The sequence below is a fragment of the Magallana gigas genome, chromosome 4 (genome assembly GCF_963853765.1).
Source record: "Magallana gigas chromosome 4, xbMagGiga1.1, whole genome shotgun sequence".
NCBI classification, from domain to species: domain Eukaryota; kingdom Metazoa; phylum Mollusca; class Bivalvia; order Ostreida; family Ostreidae; genus Magallana; species Magallana gigas.
In genome coordinates this window covers 523,746-546,535 of record NC_088856.1, presented here as the reverse complement: position 1 = coordinate 546,535, position 22,790 = coordinate 523,746, and the positions used below count along the sequence as shown (strand labels likewise).

Genomic DNA, 22,790 nt, shown 5'->3' with positions numbered 1-22,790 from the left:
TCTGCAAAATGTATATTGGTTTTAGAGTTGCATTAAGCTATTTAGGTTTAATCATCCCAAGAGGAAAATGAAAAGCTGTTAAGTGCGGCATTATCATGCATACAAATGATTTTTTTTATTTTCAAAAACCATTCAGTCAATTATGTTAATGTTCCGTGTATCTTTTGTTTCATTTTAGAACAGGGAATAATTTACATCATAATGTGCTTTGAATTACGCAAGAAATGAAAGGAAAATGTAGAAAAAATGTGCAAGATATTGAAAAAAGCAATTCAAATCATTCACTTAACATAACATTTTAATTGCTTTTCCTTGATTAAGCAAGTTGTATAATGAATATCCTAATAGCAATAGAAGTGGAGTACTGGGATTTCCATTGTTAGACATTACTGTAGATTTTTTATTTTTCGCATGTACGTAATTTCTTGATTCAACTGTTTTGCATCAAATCCAAGAATATGAAATCGTGAACGCCAAACTGTTATCATAGTTTCCTTTTGTGAACATCTGTCTGAAAAATAGAAACAAAATTTGCGAGACGTGGTTCTCGTGATTTTACGTGGATTGATATTAGTTCCTCGCGTTTAATTAGGAATCTACAGTATGCAGGGACGAAGACTGTACCTGTCTCCTTCTCAAAAGAGAAAAGCTGAGAACAAATGTACCCATGAGCTTTGTTTAATTATTAGAAGTTGACTTTGTGACTGGCTGACAATTGTATGTGGAATGGACAATGATTATGAATATGGCACCTGCTGCTCTGTGAGCAGTGTAATGTAGTTCTCTGACGTCAGGCTGGCATGGCCGCCATTGCTGCTCTTGGTTCCTGGTTCATGGAGTAAACAGACCATTGAACATGATGTCCTCCCTAGTTTTTGACATATTTCGAAATATGCAATGTTATTCCTTGCTTATGCACATGGGGTTCTAATACTAGATAAAATATTCCATTTTTGACTGAAAATCTCAAAACTTTTGTGTCACAGCTGCAGGTGTGGCTATTTAGTATATTTACTATGAAAAATGATACCGATTGAATTATAGTGCAGTCCTCTCATGAGATTGTCAGAATGTTAAGTTATTTTGAGCATTAAGCAAAGAGTTCATCTCACCAAATTTTAACAGACGTTCCCTGCATTTTTTCTTGGACCAGCAGGATATTTCTCCATGAGAACCTTACTATGAATATCTATCACAAGGCCTTAGGCTAGATAGATGGGATGTAACACAAAAACATTCACAATGGGAGTGTCCAACATGGTCATGTATATATATTCCATAAGATCAATAATTTAGAGAAAAAAGATCTTTAAAAAAATGATAGAAAAGATGGAATAGGTTTTCAAAGGTAGTTTTAAGACAGTGTCTGACCCTACTGGTCTCGGTAAACATCAGGATGGCTCTCTGATCTATCAGTATGTAGCTGCACGGAATTGGTGAAAATATTGACCTGGCATCGATGCTGTGTTTGATGACTCAGATTTCACTTCCTGTTTTGACAACAGAGAGTCTGCAGAATCGCGTCACATGACCTTTTTAAAGCAGCCCACGATATGGTTTAGTTTGGCCGTCTATCACGACACCCTGAAGTGATATCTCTATCATGCATGCTGAGTTCAGTTTTATAAAGTTTGAATACTCTGTTGCAACAAAGTGAAGATTTTGGTTATACTATTGTAAAGATTTCGCGGCAAGCATGACTTTCTTGTACCTGTGTATGACTGTAGTTCACCTGTGATTAAATGTAAACGATATCATACACAGGTACATTTTCTGAACCAGGGTACTGCCTGAATTGTGGTTTAATGCATTAGTTACAAGCGCAGTTACAAGTGCAGTAGGATTGTAATCATTATTTTATTGATTGCGTAAGATCAACAAGCATGATAAAATGAAAGCAAAGTTTTTTTAAAAACCACAAATATTTTTTTGGAAGATTTTTTTTCCTTTTAAAAACCAGATTGAAATACGTGAATAGCCCTGGAATTATTTAATATTTATGCAGGTCTTAAAACATTAACGAACAGAAACAAGCTGCGGTGTGATTGGTGGAAGGCGTTTTTATTTCCTTACAGTAAAAATAGACAAAGGTTTCTGCAGTGTCGTAAGTAAGTGAACACAGATTCTTCTGGGAGACACAGGTGGGGTAATCATATTAAATGCGCATTACACAATGTTTTAATTGTTGTTGGTGGTTCATCATTTTTGCTCATGGCAGTTCATCATTTAAGCTTATTCACAGAAGAGCATTATTAATTTAAAAGGTTACACAGATTTTTTAACAAATTGCTTGTAACCTTTGCCCTGCATCAGTGAACTGGGAGATGGGAAAACTCTGGCAAGTCAAGTGTGGCTTATAAACAGTCACACACCAGAGGTTCTTATACTGGTTCTCTAAAGAATAAATTTTATGTATTAAGTAATCGGTTGATAAATAAAGCACATGATCTTGACTTTGTTCCCAATGAGTCCATTGGCATTATGTAAAAGCAAACCTTATGTTGAGAATTGTAAAAACACAAACCTTATGTTCAAACTTGTTTTAAAGTAAATTCATTGTTGAAAATTGTTTTTAAGCAAGCTAAATGTTTTAAAAGCAAATTAAAGTATGTTTATTCTAAAAGCTGCATTTGTAACTTGATATTTGGACCTGCCTTTAAATATTTGGACATGATAAATTATTGACACTGCATATTGGAAGATTGTGTTTTGTTTGTTTTATATAATGGTTAGCCCCACAAAAAAGTTTTTGTGCATATCGAATGTTTAAGACTTTCATGTTCTTTCTTTTTGGTTTGGTTCTAAAGGTTAGGTATGGTTTTACAAATTGTATGGGTGTCTTGTTAAATGGTAAATTATTTCAAGATTTTAATTTTATTGATGATGCTAACATTATATTGATTTTATTGATGATGCTTTGATGATCAATTGAATGACATCGATATCAGGATAATTTAGGGATTTTCCATGTGTAGCATAAAAACGATGGTATAAAATCAACTCTGAATGGCTCTCAATGAGAAATAGTAACTTTTTTTGTTCAGGGTTGTACATTTGTGGCATTCAGTAAGTTTTATTCTAATCAAGGATAATTAAAGATCTCCAGGATTACACAAGCTTATCTGTCTGTGGCTGGCATCAGATGGTGATAATTTACATAGGATTAATACAAGGCTGATGTGATTATCTACAAATGAAAAGTATTGAAAAAGTGTGTCTCCTATAGTTAGGGCAGTGATTGGGAAGGCCCATAATGTCAGTGGTTGATTATTTTGGTTTTAACCAATGAGATTTGATGTTATAAAACAAATGTATTTGAAACCGAAAATAAAAAGATTAGGTAAGTCGTACAGAGTATATGTCCAGCAGACATCACCTAAACTTTTTTTACCAACAAGAAATTTGAATGAGCACTTCGGCACTTAGGATAATTGATTAAATCGCCATTTTTCACTTAAATGCGACTATTGCGCGTGACGTGGAGGCTTCCTAATCACTGTTAAGGACTTAAGCAAAGGGAAAATCATAAGTCACCCCTCAGGACGGGGTGCTGTGAGTGTCATATACAACCCACATCCCCACCCCACGTTACCCAGGGGAAAAAATGATATAAACAAAAATTAGATGTACATCTTCTGTAATGAATGATAAGTTGGTATAATTGGTTGATGAAATAGTAATTATCCTTTGAATCTTACCTTTAAAATATCACAAGCTGGTTGAGAAAAGATTGTGGATTTGACAGACCATTGGGGAGAGAGAGAGATATTGGAAGTATAATATATTTATCTACATGTGACAGACCAAGGGAGAGAGAGAGATATTGGAAGTATAATATATTTATCTACATGTGACAGACCAAGGGAGAGAGAGAGGTATTAGAAGTATAATATATCTACAGCTTGGAAAAAACAAGTAATTTCTGTCGTAATAATCCATAGCAATCTCCGGCTGCATTGGTTGGTAATTAGATAATGATGAGGTTACATGCTATTTTCTCAATACATATATAAGTATAATAAGTACATAGGAATGAGAGACTAGAGCGCTGAGGCTGAAGCAGTAACATCAGTAAAAGTGGGACTAGAATTGAATAATCTCACAGTTGGAAACATTGCAGTCTGTATGAAGATGATATTATCCGGGCGATTATTATGTTTGAGGGTCTGATAAAGCTCGAGGAAATATACTGTGATTGGTAAATTGTATGTTTCATTAAGTTTACTGGTATAATTGCATTCTGTAATAAGGTATCAAATTAATTAGAGGACTGTGTAATGTACACAGAAGTTGGTAGAGCTGTGTGATTTATTGGAAGATAATCTTTATGAGACTCGAATTCATTTATAACACATTTCAATGTTGATTTCTTTCATCAGCAGATTACCTCCCCTGGGCTTGGATATGGATGTCCATTCTTCTGTGGTTCCGTCCTCTGCCAGTGCCCACGACCTTCAACACAAGGCCATGATGTCCTTCAACTCGGGAAACTCCATGCACGGGAACGACCCGGGAATGTCCATCCCCAGCAGTGTGACCGGAGGGAACTCCGGCCCAGACCACAACCCCACCGTGACATCCAGCAACATGGGGTCACTGCCCATGTCACTCGTCAAGAACTCAGTCAAAGCCCCGACCTGTAAGGTGTGCGGGGACGAATCCTCAGGGTTCCACTACGGAGTGGACTCGTGTGAAGGATGCAAGGTATGCATGTACTTCTAGGGAAGATCCTCATTTCTATATGTAGAAAAATGATAAACTCCAGGCATTGGCATTTCTTGAATACACAGCCAATTGTTTTTGATGTAAAATTTATAAGAAAAGAGCATTCATCTGGATTTTAACATAAAATTCACAGGGAATTTTCTGTCTTTAATATATCATGTTTGATATTATAAGATTAAACTGTTTAAGTATCAAATTTTTATACTGTGAACAATTTACCGGTATTAATTAAAACATAATTTTTTTTAACTTAATTATTTAAGTCATACTGTAGAATCATCATTGTTCGTGGAGGACCAATATTCGTGGCTTTAATGGGTAACCCTTGCCCACAAATTTACATCACCTCGAACGTATCTACAAGTATATGTTTACTATTCTTTAAAATTGTCCCAATTACACTACCAATGAAATTATGTCCCCACAAACCAGGAAAAGTTTGGCTACCAACAAACATTGACCCCCACAAACAAAAATGATTCCACAGTATACTATTTCAGATTAAAACTATAGACCACATTTAAGTTAGCAATAAAATTGGCCCATCTATAAGTTGAATTTACTGGACAGTTTTTATTTGATACCAGTGCTGCATTAATTATGTCAATAGGAAAGGTTTTGATTTTCATGTATCCTGTAAGACAAAAGAACTGAAGAAGGCAAATAATTGCTTTTTATTTCAAACTAAGCAAAAAATACACTGAAAGAGGAGGAGAGAAGCTAATTGTTATCATTAGTTAGCATTAAATAACAGTTATCATGAGTTAATTGGACTTGAACAATCAACCGTTGACAATGAAGTCCACAATGCTTTGATTTTGAGTTGCATTTTTACAAGTTGTTGGCTAGATGATGGTTATGCTGCCTCTTGGATTTGTTCTAAGGATTGAATTTCTTTTGGACAGACAGACCTTGTAGTAATTCAGGAATCTACAAATATGGAAAGATAATAATCTTGATAGACCAGCCCTGTTTGTTAGACTCCCTCCCTGCCTGTGTAGTGGTCTATGTTTCTGTAGCCGAATGGCTGCCTTCCACATTGAGAAAGTCTGTGTTAACGGACCTTTGTTTTGGGGGGATTAGGATGCATCACCCAAGCACCATGTTACAAAGTTCAGGGGAGAAGTGAAGAGGTTAATGGCTGTTTATTTCAGTCTGTTAGAGATGGCCTGAAAATAAAAGTTTTATCTAAGATTGCATCCAATTAAAAAAAAAGGCATTGAGAGATTCAAAGGGCAGGATCTACTGGATTATGCTGCTAATATCCAGGCAAAGAGGCTTTGAAGCCCTGATGAAAGAAATGTTACATTATTCATAATTAAGCAAATCATTTAGATCATCTTTAATACCTTTTTTTAAATTTCTGTGAAGTGCAGAATGAAAGTGGAGTGTAAAAAGGTCATTATACTCGGGCTGGTATTTTCGGATTTCGTTACGTCAATTGTCTTGGAAGCCAATTTTAGAGGGAATCGTGAAATTTTTGATGGATTCCGAAGAATATTCTCTTGCGACACAATTTGGAAAATCTAACTGTTTTACTATTGTTTTCCACAGTTCTGTAGTGCAGAAAGTCATCATATATATAAATGATAGGGACTTTTTTTTTTATTTGAATTACACTGTATCCTGTTGCGATTGATTTTGAATTATGATATGGTTTTAGCATTACTTCTGAAGAAAATTAGATGCAAGATCTGGTGTCAGATAATGCGTTTGGTTGTCGCGGACATTCAAGTAAAGTACACGTGTTGCGTCTTCATTAACTGGGGTTCAGGCCTTTGAAAAAAAGCAATTGGTTCAGCCCTTTGTGATAAAAATAATATGTATTTAAAGCTCATTTCAATGACTGCTAAAACTGGGGCTTTTGAATGTTCAACTGAGGTCTGCAGAATCTATTATTGTATATCTCTTTGAATGTAAAATCATTATTTTTGTATGATTAGTTGACTATACAGCAAAGCCATCATGAAAAATATGTATGCAATTTATTGAAAGTAGGAAAAAGCAAGGAAAAATATTGCAGAATCTTTAGTATTACTACTGTCTCAATTTTAATGGATGTCATGGGAACTCCTCGCCCTAGCTTGCCCAGAAATCAACACATGAATTAAGGAACAAAGTTTCTTTTAGTAATACTGAAGTAAATCTTCAAAATTTCATCCCTATGAATTATTAATCTACAAAAGTTGGTGCTAATGAAGGAAAATGATTTCACGGTTTTGAAACCTCTCATTATTTCCCTATTAATATAAACTCAGTTTCTAATGGTATTGAAGAAGACTATGATATTGAGACCAAATCAAGCTAGATTCAAGGATTTCCTCAATATTTCAGTTTGATTGACATTACATCAATTAGCTTGCAGTATGACTTATTGAGTAATTTAGGGTATGGAATGTTTCCTATTGCAGAATTTTTACGTTTTGACTTGCTTTTATTTTTAGGGTTTTTTCCGCCGCTGTATCACCCAAGGAATGACACACAAATGTTCTAATGAGGAGAAATGTGAAATCACGCCGTTCACCAGAAACAGTTGTCAGTACTGTCGACTCAAAAAATGCTTCGCAGTCGGAATGTCTCGGGAAGGTAAGCTCGGTCATAGATGTGTGTTATAGCCAATCAAAGTACCAAGAGGGTTAAAAGATATCTGATAATTGTGCTCAAGGAAATTGAAATCTTATAAGAAAAATAATAGATATGCAGTTTTCGGATCTTAAAACTCCTGAAGAAATAGCTAAAATTACTGTTGGAGACCTTTAAAGTGTCTCATATAACATTATTTCATTAATTAGCCTAGCTAAACAATGTGTGAAAAATTTGATCTTGTAGAGTGTGCATCACTTTGTTAAATCAAATTAAAGATGTCTGCAAACATTTAAATCCAGGTGCTTGTTAAAGAGGCTAAAGTCTTCAATTAGTTATTTCCGGTCATTCTGACCGATTAAATCAGGAAAATTACCGAACATTTGAAATATTTACTGGTTTTGCTGATGGGACCATCTGATTTCAAAAAATCTATAATACCTTGATTTTTTCAGTAAAGTGTTGATATAGACAATTGATGCGTTGACAAAGTTGCTGGGTTCTCAGAATTGAGCTCTAGTTGCGTTGTAATGCATAAGCCTCCATTGCAACAATCCAATTGACTTTTATCAGTATGGTATTGGGAAAAAAAAACCATTTTATCATTATTTTTATGGGCTGAGAACATGCAAAATTTTGTTCAAATACATTTCTACACCCATTTAGACAGTAATGGGTAAGCTTTGAACCAACCAAATGAGAAAACTGCATTGTATTGAACTCTGTTTTGTCTGGGTTTGAAAGGGTGCAACGATTCTGCTGTTCTGAACAAAGCACCAGGAGAACAAATAGACGTAATGGAAAGAAGATTTGAGAAATATTGATCATGGACTGAAACATTGCTCCAAGTCAATGCCAACATAAGATTCACATAGCTCGACAAAAAATCTCTAATTAAAAACACCCATTTAAAGAATATATATCAAGGAATTTTCGTATGGTAATAGGGCAAAGATAATTAAGAACAGACAGCTTGTAGGCATGAAACTCTTGGGTCGGATTGGGACTTAAATTGGTAACCGCTGTGTGCCGGAGTAATATTACTTACTATAAACACTTGTCCATTGCTTCAAGACCCTAAGTTAAATGGGGGTAAACTTTAAGGGGAGACGAATCAAATCATGTGGAATTCGTCACTCTCTTGATTCACCTCCACAGAGGTCATTATGAAGTGACTAACAAGTTATAGTAACACTCTTGATGTCAATTTATTTAAGGGTAACACAATTGTCTGACATCCAGTGGTCCATCAACTGGTTCTTCTGAGCTGAAGGGAATAGGGAACCAGTTAATATTTACGGAGATTTTGTAAATTTATTAAGTATAGACATTAATTATGAACAGAGAGATGTGTTTTTGTAGTATTCAAATGAAGAAAAGATAGACTTAAGTATTTATAAGAAAAAAGGGGCACGGTAGCCATTATAACTAAATACATAGGTTAATGAAGTTGTTCCTATTTATATGAAGCTGGGGTTGTTAGGAAAATAAGGCTTTCAACGAACAAGAAAATTAAGAATATTCTAGTCTATTTAATGTCTTATCTTTCTAGACTTAATAATCATTATTATGTGTATCTATAGTGCACAAAGTTATAGCGAAATGAACAAAGATTATTGGCTTTATTGTGGGTCTCTTTATTGTTTATTTTTAAGACTCCTGTAAATAATAAACCAAGGTTATACAGACGTCTGACACAGATATATATAGCTTTACAGTTTTGTATAGACTTCTACAGTGGTTAATGATATTGTGATAGTAAACCAATCTATGATGACCAGTCTACTTAATGATATTGTTGAAACTTTGAGTAAAACCAACTCTTGAAAGTAAATCAACAAAATGGTTCTAACAGTGACCTTGGTGACCTTGTTTATAAACGGAGGGTCCATAAACACAAATATTTTGAAGAATATCTCTCAAGGTCCTTCGACTGGACGGAGATAAGTGGGACCCCTGATCTATCATGGCCGCGAGGTCAGATCTCAGACCGTAGGGTCATTATGTAGGCCAAACTGACCACTCAGAGAGGAACATTCTCTACACAGTAAATGCACCTCACCTGTCGAACATTGAACCACCGAATGATCCGGAGATTACCCTGGCTCAGGAATCAACATAGCTGAAATAGGGCCGAGTCAGATCAGAATATATATAAAACAATAGAAGTTGAAAAAGTATATGTGTTAGTACAGCCAAAATACTTACAGCCCTGGAAACCAGAAGTAATCTGGAGGTTGATAAATAAATTAACAATATTGTGTAGTATATAGGGACAAATGAATATCTGCATGAAGACAAAGAATGATAGTTAATGTGTTGTGTGATGGGGAAACTAGAACATTACGGCTTTCAGAAGGAATTCAACAGGATATGCATTTATTTAAGTAGAAGCCCTGCAAGTTTAATGTTAATCTGACATGTTCAGAATAAACATGACATCAAGAATGTTTTAGCTAGTTCATGAAGATTACTCAGGGGGGTCTATGTAAGCCTTATATAGTTATAAAGATAGTGAGCAAGCAATCCAACAAATGTGATGACATACTGAAAGATTTGATGGAGACATGAATTGCCTGACACAAAAGACAACGTTCAGTGCGGGGTAATGGGGGCTCATTTACAGGGAGGTGTTAAGAGTATGCAAAAACCAGGCAGCAAAAGTAGATCATAAATGGTGATATCTTGTAGATATTAGCTGATGAAATCATTTACTGGAGGATTTAAAAGTGCATGTGAAAGCCAAAAACATAAAGTTCTTAAATGAAATGTACCCAAGTTATCTGTAAAACGAATGCATTCCTGCATGTCGGAAAATCTCCAGCAAATGTTAAATGGCTGATGTGAAAGCTGCCCCTGGGGGCAGATTTAGAATGGTTTATTTTGTATCACCTTACAAATTTGATGACTTTCTGATTGTGTCACTTCAATGAAATTTTGAAAAATGCATTTAACTTTCAGTTTTCATAAAATAAGTTTTTTGTGAGCTGGCCGGGAACTAGTTGTCAAGCTATGGTAAATGGGCTGTCAGGAATAAAGTGCAGACCGTTCGTACTTTAGGGTGAAACAAACAGCAGGACATGACCCGCCATTCTAGTACGCACATTGATTAAAATAGCTGTGTATGCACCCATCTCACACAAAAATCGAACCCACAGTGCTAATTGGACCATTGTGTAGTGACCTACCAGAAAAAGTGCGGATTGATCCGCGGAGAATTAGCTGTAGATGTATTTACATATTGGAGAGCTTCTGTTTTAGGTTTTGGAGTGAGACGAATTGCTTGCCTCATTTACTGGTCTATTTTTGCTGTGTCACGGACGGTACACAGCGACTATAAACACACAAAGGATTATGACACAAACACACACACATGTTCAAGGTTACTCTGATAGGCCGGGGCAGGCTCACCTGGAGAAGCCATTACATGGGTTTATCAGGTGTGGATTGTGGTGTGACGGACATTCTTTTGAAATGCCTCATGTGGCCTTGATTAAGATTACAAATAAAAAAGGCACAACACACCCGGCACAGCATAGAATGACAGTTTTCATTGTTGTACTGGGAGGGTTTTTATTTCCTTGGTTTTCTTTGACAATACAGCCATTGAATGGAATTGAAATGTCATTAAAGGAAAAATACTAATTTTTAACTGGTACTGAAATATTCCTGGTAATAAAAATGAAATTGTATTGCAGATTCCGTTATATTTTATGGGTTATCATTGGGGGATTTTATTTGTGTCTGACCTTGGCATCAATTTCAGGTTTAACTGTGTATGTATGTGTAGCTTAATAAATTACTCATCAATATCTTGTCATGTGTGGAAGAAGGCAACTTCAAGGTCATTTGGGGGTCATCCAAGTCAATCAGACAGACCTTCCTGTCCCCAGAGATCGGGTCTCCCTGTCTCTCAGGCTTTGGACCACAGCCACTGATAGCTGCAGTGTGTTATGTTCTATACAGTAAGATCGAGCTCCAGGTTTGAGTGTATAACTTACAGCTGGCTCTGGATTCTTGAGAGAAATAACGCAAGGACAGAGTATTACAGCTGTCGCCAAATGACGTAGAAATGCTGTATCAGAGCGTAGATAGTGCACACTAGCTATAAGTAGCCACCTCATTCTAGCTCACCTTTTTATCAAATCTCTCAGCAATTTCTAGAATGTTTTAGCAAGCAATCATTTAAAAAACCCCAGCACATTCCAAACTTTTGATTTTCAACCCCAAACCCCTCTCTCTTAGTTGGCGTTTACATACAGCTCTCTCAGTAACCCATCAATATAGTCATCAGTTGTTGTAAATATACATTATAAGAAGTGAAATTATAGAAATTAGTGTCTACGCATTTAAGGTTAAGTGCTCCGAGTAATAGGGTTTTGATACCCAGCCATTTAGACTGTAACGACACTTGACTGTGTGCAGTATACTGTTCTCGTTGCTTTGATAGTTCTTGATGCACTCTAACTAAAGGATGTACTTTCTTGACTACTGGTTAATGAACACATCCGCTATTGGTGGGAGCCCTTGCGATTATTTTTTATGATTTCGTGGAGGTTTATTTGCTGCAAGGGAAATAGATCTAATTATTTATTCAATATCATGATAAAGGAGCGAAGACAAAAAAAACAGTAAAACTATACAGTGAGAGTTTTTTTGTTAAAGTATTTTGCAATGTTGATACTTATATAGGTCAATTTAAAGATTTTGTGGAGAAAAAAAAATGATAGCAAGAGATATTCTCACTGCATGCATGTATTATATCAGAGATAAGAAAAAATCTATTCTATATAATCAACTTTTTATGTGTATTTTTTGTTTTGAATTAAAGTCAAGATCACTGAACTTAGTTTAAGGGTTACGATTAAGTCATTTTAATGTTTTACACAGATTTTACCCACTTCATGATTGCGGTCAGGGGTGGTTCTCATTGGTGTCCACAAATACCCTCTATCATGATTTTCTCTCCTTAGTTTGATTTATTATTTTTACCTGAGTTCCTGCATAATTTCGCCTATGTCGATCACTTATAAAATCTGCAGCAGAATTCGCTTATTTATAAGGCAAAGAAAACCTGTTTGAGATGACTTGGATTTACTTAAATTACATGTTTAAGATGCTCATCTTATTATTAAATCAAATTTTTTTTTTAACATGGAAGTAATATTCCTAACAAAAAAATGAAAGAAAAGAAAACGAACATGCATAATGTAATAAGATCTTTTTTTTAAAGTTTATCTTTCAATGTCTGGTTGAAAAAAAATCCAAATCTCCATTATAGTGTTCTTTGTATAATAAATACAGTGTGTGTTCTGTATATTTCATGGAAATCAGACAGGGAAAAAATCTCCATTTCCTTTTCTGGGAAAAACAGGTGGAACAATGATTTGTAGTTTAGATTCCTATCTTTAGATTGAATGTATTCATTACATGTAGAAATTTCTTTAAATCTCTTAAAACTGTATGAATAATGATTAAAAGTGAACGATCCATAAAATTAAATTACTCTCTCAGTAAAATTGTGAGTGTATCTCTGCATAATAACACACAAAAAACACCTGTAAATGGTTCGGTAAGATGGAGAGGTCGACCAATTAGAAATTTAAATCAGTTTTCTCTGTGTCACCGTGTTTGCATAAAAGTCAGTTAATAATTTTATCTCCCTGCAAGAATTTGGAATCGGTGTCACCTGAGCTTGGATATATAATTACTGTTGTACGTCATAAGTAAACAGATCATGGGATTCAAAACAGTTAAAACATCAGAAGGAAACTTTCATTGAAGGCCTATTTCATTCTAAATTGGTTCCCATGTAAACATTTCTTGTTTTGGAACGTGTTTGCGATTTATGAATATTGTTGACAAGTGACTTATTTTTAATAAATTTATGTACATGTAAAATCTATTGATGTTCTTTTTCATATAATTTGACCATAAGTATTTGCTTTCAGTAATTAATGCTGCCTTTTTTTTAGTTTTTATATTTTTCCGTTTTTTCTCTCCGTGGGAGATAGGTTATAGAATAAATACAACCATCTTGATTTCCTAAGTAAGATTGTCAGCCCAATAATGCATAACACAGCTTGGAACTCTGAAATATTGCTTGTTTACAAGATGATTAAGATCAAAATAATTTTTATGGAGCATTGCAACTTTGAGAGATTGTGGATCAGATGTCCGTAGGAGATAATTGAAGTGCCTTCCACGTGTTGCTAATTAACACTAGACCTTTGTAGAAGGCTTCAATGAAGAGTTCATTTACACACTGTGCAAACTTACAGACATAGAATCAAGTCATCAACCTTCTGAACCCCTCGGCAGTCATTGATTCCTTGACCCTTAGCAGAAATGTAGCTGAAACGAAGTCAATATTTAGGGTGTTCCTGTTTGATAATTAATTTTTGATATCCATTCTGATTGTTTCCTTGGTACCCCTACAGCCACGGCCTGTTACCTGTAATGGAAATCCAGACCCAATCTGATGTGTGGATAGGGGCAGATGTCAGTTGTTTGAGCTGTTGGTTTTGTTTATATTGTTTGTTGATGTTGTTGATATCTTTGTTTTTGATGATATTATTGTTGAAACTGATATCAATTTTGCTGATATTGCTGATATCATTGTAGGTTATAACATTGTTGATATTCTTGTTGATATAATCCAATCTGATGTGTGGATAGGGGCAGATGTCAGTTGTTTCAGCTGTTGGTTTTGTTTATATTGTTTGTTAATGTTGTTGATATCTTTGTTTTTGATGATATCATTGTTGAAACTGATATCAATTTTGCTGATATTGATATCATTGTAAGTTATAACATTGTTGATATTCTTGTTGATATAATCCAATCTGATGTGTGGATAGGGGCAGATGTCAGTTGTTTCAGCTGTTGGTTTTGTTTATATTGTTTGTTAATGTTGTTGATATCTTTGTTTTTGATGATATCATTGTTGAAACTGATATCAATTTTGCTGATATTGATATCATTGTAGGTTATAACATTGTTGATATTCTTGTTGATATAATCCAATCTGATGTGTGGATAGGGGCAGATGTCAGTTGTTTCAGCTGTTGGTTTTGGTTATATTATTTGTTAATGTTGTTGATATCTTTGTTTTTGATGATATCATTGTTGAAACTGATATCAATTTTGCTGATATTGATATCATTGTAGGTTATAACGTTCTTGATATTTTTGTTGATATAATTGTTTTTGAGGGATATCAATGTTGATATTCATATAAATTTTGTTGATATTGATATCAATTTTTGTTGATATTGGGGACTGATATCGATTTTGTTGATATTGGGGACTGATATCGATTTTGTTGATATTGAGGACTGATATCAATTTTGTTGATATTTGGGACTGATATCAATTTTGTTGATATTGGGGACTGATATCAATTCTGTTGATATTGACTTCATTGTAGGTTATATCATTTTTGATTTTCTTGTTGAAGTCGTTGAAGTTGTGTATGACATAATTGTTGATGTCATTATCATTGCTATTATTGCTGATATCAATTATGTCGATGTCAGTGTTGATATTGATGTTGAATATAGCTACAGTATCAATACGCAAAAATGTTGCTGAGAATTTTAATTTTGCAATAAACAGGAGATCAAGGTAATGAAAGTATCAAAATAAAACATTTTTCCTGATAATTACAGAGATGTGGGGGATGTTAATTAATGTTGTATCGTTCTGTTTACACCATTCTCTGTACCTTACTCAGGCTTTCTGTTACAGCTGATCAGTTAGTAAAGATGATGGGTATATTTATAGTTTGGTACATTACTTTTCCTTGTGGCCATCAGAATTCTATTCCGTCTATTAACCGAGAAAAATACAAATATTAGAATTCAGGACAGCTTGAAGAATTGAGTTGGTGAAATGTGAAACTGTTTAATAAGTCATTACAGTAACAGAAACTTGCTGGAGGGGCTGTGTTAGGAACATTACCAATCTCACTCGGCAGTGGTGGTATTTCTCATTGCATCACGTGGGCTTCATGGCTGTTGTACCCGTATATATCTGTCAGTAAACATGCCTCCAGGGGGCAGGCTGTTTGTCCTTATGTAAGGGAGCAGTACATATAGATCACCCCCCCCCCCCCCCCCCCCCACCAGCGTGACCTCGGCACAAACAGGGCTTTACTTGGCACTGGCTTGGATTTAACAAGGTCTTTGGACATGACTTGTCCTTTTTTATGACGAGGCTTTCAATAGACGTGTCTGATGTGGTCCATTTAGAAAATGTGATATATCTGAAGAGAACTCATTAATTAGCATTTTTCCCCTGTATATCATTACCATGACTACAGGGATCTGACTGTGCCATGTTACTGTCCTTCATTATCCCATGTCCAACTGGTCAAACGGTCACCTACAAACCCTTGCATCAAAGCATCAAGTCCTGACTTCAAAAGGCGGGATGATTTTGACCATTGTTAAGCCTTTATGAACCTCCTTTAGATGAACAGCTCTTTATAAAAATATTGGAAAATATTCAAATTTAAAAAACTTAAGTGCTAGGATTTTTTTTTCTTTACTAAATAATAATTTAAGGCCAAAAATATCAAATGTAAAAGTTGGTTATCTTGCTGACCATGTGCACCCAGCCTCTTTAAATGAGTGGATACATATTTTTGTATACTTAATCTGAATGGTAACAAAGATAAGACAGTCAGATCTATACCTACTAGTTCTTCTATATAACAGTTACATCCAGTATGTATCAAACAGCAATATGAATCAGCATGCAGGGGTTTAATAGGGTGACTTTGATGTAGATGATTTATGGACCGTACTGGGGCCCTGATCCTCACGTAGTTGAATCCAGGTAACTGTTCCGACTTGTTCTGAGGTGTACGTGTATGTATAGATGACTCAGGTGACCGGCTGTGCATTGAACTGAGACTACTGTTAATAGTACATTGACACCTACAGCTGTCCACGGGGTCACAATCTAGAACACTTTAACATGCAGAACTTTCAGAATTCATCCCTCTTTTAAAAGTTGCTTATAACTATAAAGATCAAAGAATAAACATGCTATTTTAACAGATTCACATTTTTAATATAAAAATTGAATTTCTTTTTTAGCATCCAGACTGGGTAGAAGGCCAAAGAGGTTAAAAGACCCGTCCAGTGATGCGAGGGGCCATGGAGGAAATCTACCCATTGCCCCCTACCCCACCTCCCCACAGGAATTACAGAGGATGCGCATGGCGGATCTACAGAAGGTGTTACAGCAGAACGGCACGTTCAAGGCGGAGCTAATGCAGGCCTTCCTTCAGGCGGCCCAGGTCAGCTTCAGGGAACACCAGCGTAACCCTAGCAACGGCCAGCAGCCACCTCAGCAACAGCGACCCCAGCAACACGGGCCACCTCACCAGATGACTACGCAGATGAGTACTGGAGAGGTTAACGGTAACGTGAACGGCCACGACTCCGGGTACTCCAGCTTCAGTAGTCCGGTCAGCAGTAAGAGTCAGTCCCCGATCACCAACGACAACCTGGGCGAGAAATTCAACGGGAATCAGCCAATGGCGGTGTCGACGGGAGACATGATGCTGGAGGAGATCGACAACCTGACCATGAACATCAAGTCGGAGCCCGGGAGCAACTTCTCCAACTGCAGCAGCCTAGATAGCAGCACGGACCTGCTGGCTCAGATGGACCTCAAAGTGTTGAATCAAATGAATGAAAAAATGTTCATGGACCCTTCCACTCTCCTGTTTGAGAGTAGCTTCTCTCCCCCCGAGGCCACATGTAAACTGGAGCCGGACAGTCCAAGTGTGACGGACGTTATGTCCATGGGGAGAATGAATCCGGACTGCAATATTTCCGACCAGAACAGTTGCACTGGTAGTTCTAGTAGTGCGGGAAAAGAGTTATGCTTGGATATCGACGAAGAGGAAATCGTGGAGACAGACGCCACAAAATTACTAGAGGAGGTGCGGCAGGGTCCGACGGATGTCCGCCGCGCGCTGATAGAGCAGGTGACGGAGAGCGTGGTGGAAGCCCACTTTCAGACCTGTAACCCCACATATCAAAACGTTGCAGAAGCCAACGACAGATTCGCTGAAAAAATGGCCTCCGGTGATTTGGTAGGTACTCTGTGGTGATGTTGTTATTTATGTCCTTCTATTGTCCTCCTATACATGTTAAGTCTTGTTTCAAAAACATCTTATGCTTTTCATAGCGTGATGATGTTTTGAAATATTTCATATTTTCCCAGGATGGTTTTTGTGCAATTTTTGATTGAAAAAAATTCCTTGCAAGACATTGAAACTGCCACTGCATCAAAAAAAGAAAAACTACAAAAAATTGTTTTTTGAGATGAAATTTGACTTCTGTTTACCTTCAAATTGGTTCCTCATATTACCAAGTAAACAGGCAACTTTCCACATGTTCTATATCACCGACTGTTAGGGAAAATAAGAGCCTTTATCCTGATTTTGAGTGGAGCATTCAGATGAACGGTTTATCACAGAGATGAATGGTTTACAGGCTGTTAATGACTGCATTATCTGATTGACTGAGGAATGACATGAAATGTTTGATGAAACACACAACATTTTATACATGAAGGTGACTGTCAAAGATACTCCTAAGGATTTGATATTAGAGGGGGGGATCCAAGAATTAAAGGGAAACAGAATAACATGTCTTTCTTTTTCTGTTGAAAAGGAACATTTTTTTAATAGCATAAAAATGTGATCTATTCATTCTATCATTTTAGAAAATCTTGAAGAAGATTAATATTTTTCCATCAAATTATCACTTTAAATTTAATATTAAATTATATCACTTTTAAGTTAATATTAAATTATCACTTTTAAGTTAATACAGACTTCAGCTCATGGGTAGATACCAGGTTCTGTAATAATTGTCAGGAGTGTCTTCTGATTTGATTGAGTTGTGTTAGTCAGAATGTAAAGGTGAAACTGCTGTAGACAAAGGTGTCCAATTACTATTCCTTGTCTGGCGTTTCTGTAAGATGTTGATAATTGGCAAGACTTGGTCCTACTCTCTGTACGACCTTGGAGGTACAAGGTTGTTATGTGGGTATCAGTCTATCAGTTTCCATGGTAACCAGTTATGCAGGTGTAGCTGATATATACTGTCCCACTGAGATTGACCCCTGGTTGTAGGTCATTGACCCAGGAACAGGCTTATACAATTTACACTCCATTACTAACTCCAGAGAGACATCATATTTATATGAATTCTGTTGACCTCCACTCACTGGAATATACATTTATAACATTAGAAATATATTACTTTATTGGACATACAAATTACAGCAGCTTTAGAAATACAATTAACCACAATTATGATGTCATACGAGATACAACATACATAGAAATACAATTAACCACAATTATGATGTCATACGAGATACAACATACATAGAAATACAATTAACCACAATTATGATGTCATACGAGATACAACATACATAGAAATACAATTAACCACAATTATAATGTCATACAAGATACAACATACATAGAAATACAATTAACGAGGCATTTTTTCATATGAATTGCTACACTTATCATGCTTATGAACATACATGTACAAATTACGGATATCAATTAATGGACTTTATAGTTGCCCCAGCTAAGATCATCAGATGCAGAATGGGATTTCTAGTGAACGCCTCGCTGTTTACTGTCAGACGGATTCTCAAGGTATAATCTCTGGGACACATTTTTGACAGAATACTGAGACACATAGTCAGGATCAATCTAGCTCTTGTATCTTGTAGAATCTCTACACCTCTATGTCAGAGTGAGTACATGAATTACTCTTGCATTAGTATCTCGCATAATCTCAGTGTCACTCAGACAGACAACAAATAGACTCAAGGATATGTTTGTTACTCACCAAAGAGATGCTGTCAGTGTGGAGGTTTCCTCAATATATGGGGCTTGTCCACGCCATAGAATAAGGAGAAACATCTAAATCTGATTTGATGAAGAACATTATACATTATGAAGAACATTGATATAGTTTACCAAACTAATAGTCTCAAACCATTCCATAAATATGAAGACGGAATCAAAAACATAGAAAACTGACAGAAGGGCATACATAGACTGACAAACAGACAGACAGGTGGATGGACAGACAGACAGACAGACAGACAGACAGACAGACATATAAAACTAAAGGATGAAACCAAAACATACCAAAGTTCCCTTTAATGTGACTTAAGTTAGGGGCAATAATTTTAATGAAATGTTCATACATGTTGACTCCTGCATTGCCAAGCTTAATGGTTACTATAAAAAGGTAGAAGTTAGAAAATGGCCTAATACATGCAGAAGTAAGCTTAATCAATAGGAATTGAGGTAGTTCATTCAATTTGGATTCAAGACAGAATATTGTTCAAGGTGCTGCAACACTGTGAATTGACAAAAATACTTCATTGATTTATTAATGTTTCAGGGTTTTGCATGCATGATTGCAGGAGATCACAGGAGTTTTGTGTTTGGTGATGAATTATTTAGGCATGTTTTAGTCTTCTGACTTCCTTTTAAAGCATACATGGAACATTCAACTCTCTGTAGCATATTGGAATGCTATGACGTGGAATATATAGCATTCAAAGGTCTACAATATTTGTATTCTACTCCAACCAAAAAAAAATGATCATGAATGTGAAGATTGTTTTTTGTTGCATGATTTATGATTGATAATTGAATAACTAACGTCCTTTATACAAAGCTCACCTTTTTTCCCATCTTCTCAAGGGATTTAAATGTCATTGAAAGATACAAAAACAGTAATACTTTAAACGAAATGCAGAGTATCTTTATTGGTTTATTGATATTAATAAAGGGAAATGTTGCCAGAGATAGATGCTACGTAGTTCGTGTTAGAATATGCATACTGGAATGAAATAGATGTGCAAAGCCCGCACCAGAACTAGTGGAGCCATCGTATGGACTTGTTCTAAACTGGGGCGGTTAAACACGAGACTTTACCAGGGCTTTCCTACTCACTGCGCCTGTTTGATCGAGTGCAGAACGATGAAATTCCAGTAGCTATATTTGATTTAACCTGTAGAAGAAATGTCGACACACAAATTTACACTGTTCAATCATTACAGGTGCTTGGTGAAATCAAGAGGAGAAATGTTAAGATCTGAATCTCACTTAGTGTAGACTCGAGTGTGTAAAGCATTACAGACAGTAATGGAAAGGGTCTGCTAATATTATCTCTGAGTGTTTCAAACTTGACATAATAAATGCACCAAAGAACAACAACCGATTCAACCTGACCTAGCTATTTACTCAAGCGTAGAGTCATGATGAATAACCAACACACTGACTTATATACACAGTTGCTTAGGGAAGAATTTTTTTCTGAATGACCAAATGTGTGAAGTTGCTGCTTACTTTTATCCAAATCTTCAAACAGTACAGAACAAGTCATCTTTTATCATACAGAATTCAGAGTTTTATGTTCTGTAATTTTAATAGAAATAGATTATATGTGTGTAATGGGGGACAAATTAAAATCGACGCAAAAGGTTTTTTTTTGCTTCCATCATCTATTTAAACTTTGTTTAACCTTAATTGTTAAAACTGTGCCCACCTTTATTATGGGAGAAATTTTTTTTTGCATAATTATTTCCTACATTATATAAGCTTGATTTGCATAGTTGTTTGTTTTGGGGTTTTATTAGGGTCTAGCAATTAAGATGGTATGGAAATATGTTGAATAGGCAAATAATAAAATGCTTTTGAATTCTTTTTATTTCATACTGGTAAACTAAAGAGAAACTTCTGATTTTGTTATGGATTTGTGTGATCGGCTTTAGCCAATCACAGTTGTGTCCCTATGAGGCATCCAGTAAATTTTACTAGTTATGCACGCATTGCGCCTCACACTTCTTTGTTTACTATGCAGTGACATTTTTATGTAAATGTTAAATTACATGTATATAACTAAAAAACATTTTTCTTATGCCTTTGCCTTGAGGATAAAACATTTATCACTTACATAATGATTCAATTCACGTTTTTCATTACATGCAATGCGTACAAATTTTAATCGAAAGTACACCTTGCCTACAAACAGTAAAGTTTATATATATCTCATTTATTATGCTTGAAATGCTTCTGCATTACATTAACATGAAGCTGACCAATGATATCACATGCCGATCGTTCCTTTAATATAAAGGGATACTTGTTTTTTCAATGATTATATACAGTTATACCGTTATACATCTGTTTTGCCCTAAAATGAACAAAGCATGTAATTGCTTATATTAACATTTTTATAGTAAAAGTATGTACTATCAATAGAGCTTATATTCAATGTATTTGTCATTAATTATTTGTGTAGCCAGTTAAATATATTTCCATATTTGGTCATATTTTTTCAGTTGGCACATGGATTCTATCCAGTGTTTATCATCACTAACTTGAGCTATACAGGATACTATTATTTTTGCTGTTGTAGAAATAAATGTAATTTGATATTCCACAGATAAATAGGGGAATGCTAGGCACATGTACAAATTAAAATATGGGAGACTGGTCTTTAGGTAGCGATAGGGACCAGACCTCATTGCTTTGATTAAAAGAATCATATCCCCAGATTCTCTATGATACGTTGGTCAGAACGTGGTGATGTTGACATTATTAGTGTATTATTACATGCCACAAATGTCCCCTAATCAGAGACGGCTTCAACTTAATTGAGGAGGAATTGTAGATCCTGGAGAAATAATAATTACAGCTCTACTTTCTGATATCAGGAGAGTGCAGTCATATAGGTGAAAGAGTCAGAGGGGCACACCTGTAAAGGTGTACAGGTAGGGGAGACTGGGTGGAGCGCTGTGACAGGTAAAGGGAGATTGAGGCAGACTGTTTGTATGGGTGTGATAGACATCTGTTGCCTGCAATATCTCCGTGTGACTGCCATTTACTTCATGCATCAGTATCAAGTCTCAAGGAGTCTGCAAGATTGTCAATTTAATAAAAACATGCTTTGTATTAACAATTTAATAGAAACATGTTTTGTATTCTACAGATATTTTGAAGAACATTTTGCATCAACTTTACACAGTTGGGATGGTGGTGGGTGGGGGTGTGTTTGCTTTCTGCTAGCTGGGTTTCCACACCCCTTTCATTAGTTCCCTCAGTAGCACTAAGGCTCTGTCCTTTTCTCAAATTAAAGTTTTACTTTAGTCACCTTAGTGAATCACAGATTCTTCCTGATTGGACTCATTAATTTTCAAAGCAAGTCATTACTATATACAGAAATTTCACTACACCATTCACATTTTCACAAGAATTAGTTTTATAAAGCAGTGTCAATAAAAAGTTGAAGTCTTCCTGCTAGATGTCAGTTAAATAAGAGACACTCCTCATTTGATTACATCCAGAAACATGCGTTGATGCTTCAGAAAGTGCAAGACAGGTGTCACCTGAGAGTTTAAAATGCCCTGTGTCA

The 22,790-nt window shown here is 35.7% G+C and overlaps 1 protein-coding gene across 11 annotated transcripts in view; it reads left to right on the top strand.

Moving 5' to 3' along the window:
- Window positions 1-22,790, top strand: part of LOC105321080 (nuclear receptor ROR-beta) — a 49,902-nt gene that overhangs the window by 18,479 nt on the left and 8,633 nt on the right. For 5 of the 11 annotated variants that reach the window (XM_034451059.2, XM_034451061.2, XM_034451065.2 and 2 more), the window contains 3 exons: window positions 4,383-4,704; window positions 7,170-7,311; window positions 16,413-17,419. In XM_034451059.2, the coding sequence (XP_034306950.2) occupies window positions 4,405-4,704; window positions 7,170-7,311; window positions 16,413-17,419 (1,449 nt within the window). In that variant the 5' untranslated portion in view covers window positions 4,383-4,404. Of the gene's footprint in view, window positions 1-2,086; window positions 2,109-4,379; window positions 4,705-7,169; window positions 7,312-16,412; window positions 17,420-22,790 lie in introns of those variants that run through there. The other 6 variants (XM_034451054.2, XM_066080790.1, XM_034451056.2 and 3 more) reach the window with 2 other exon arrangements.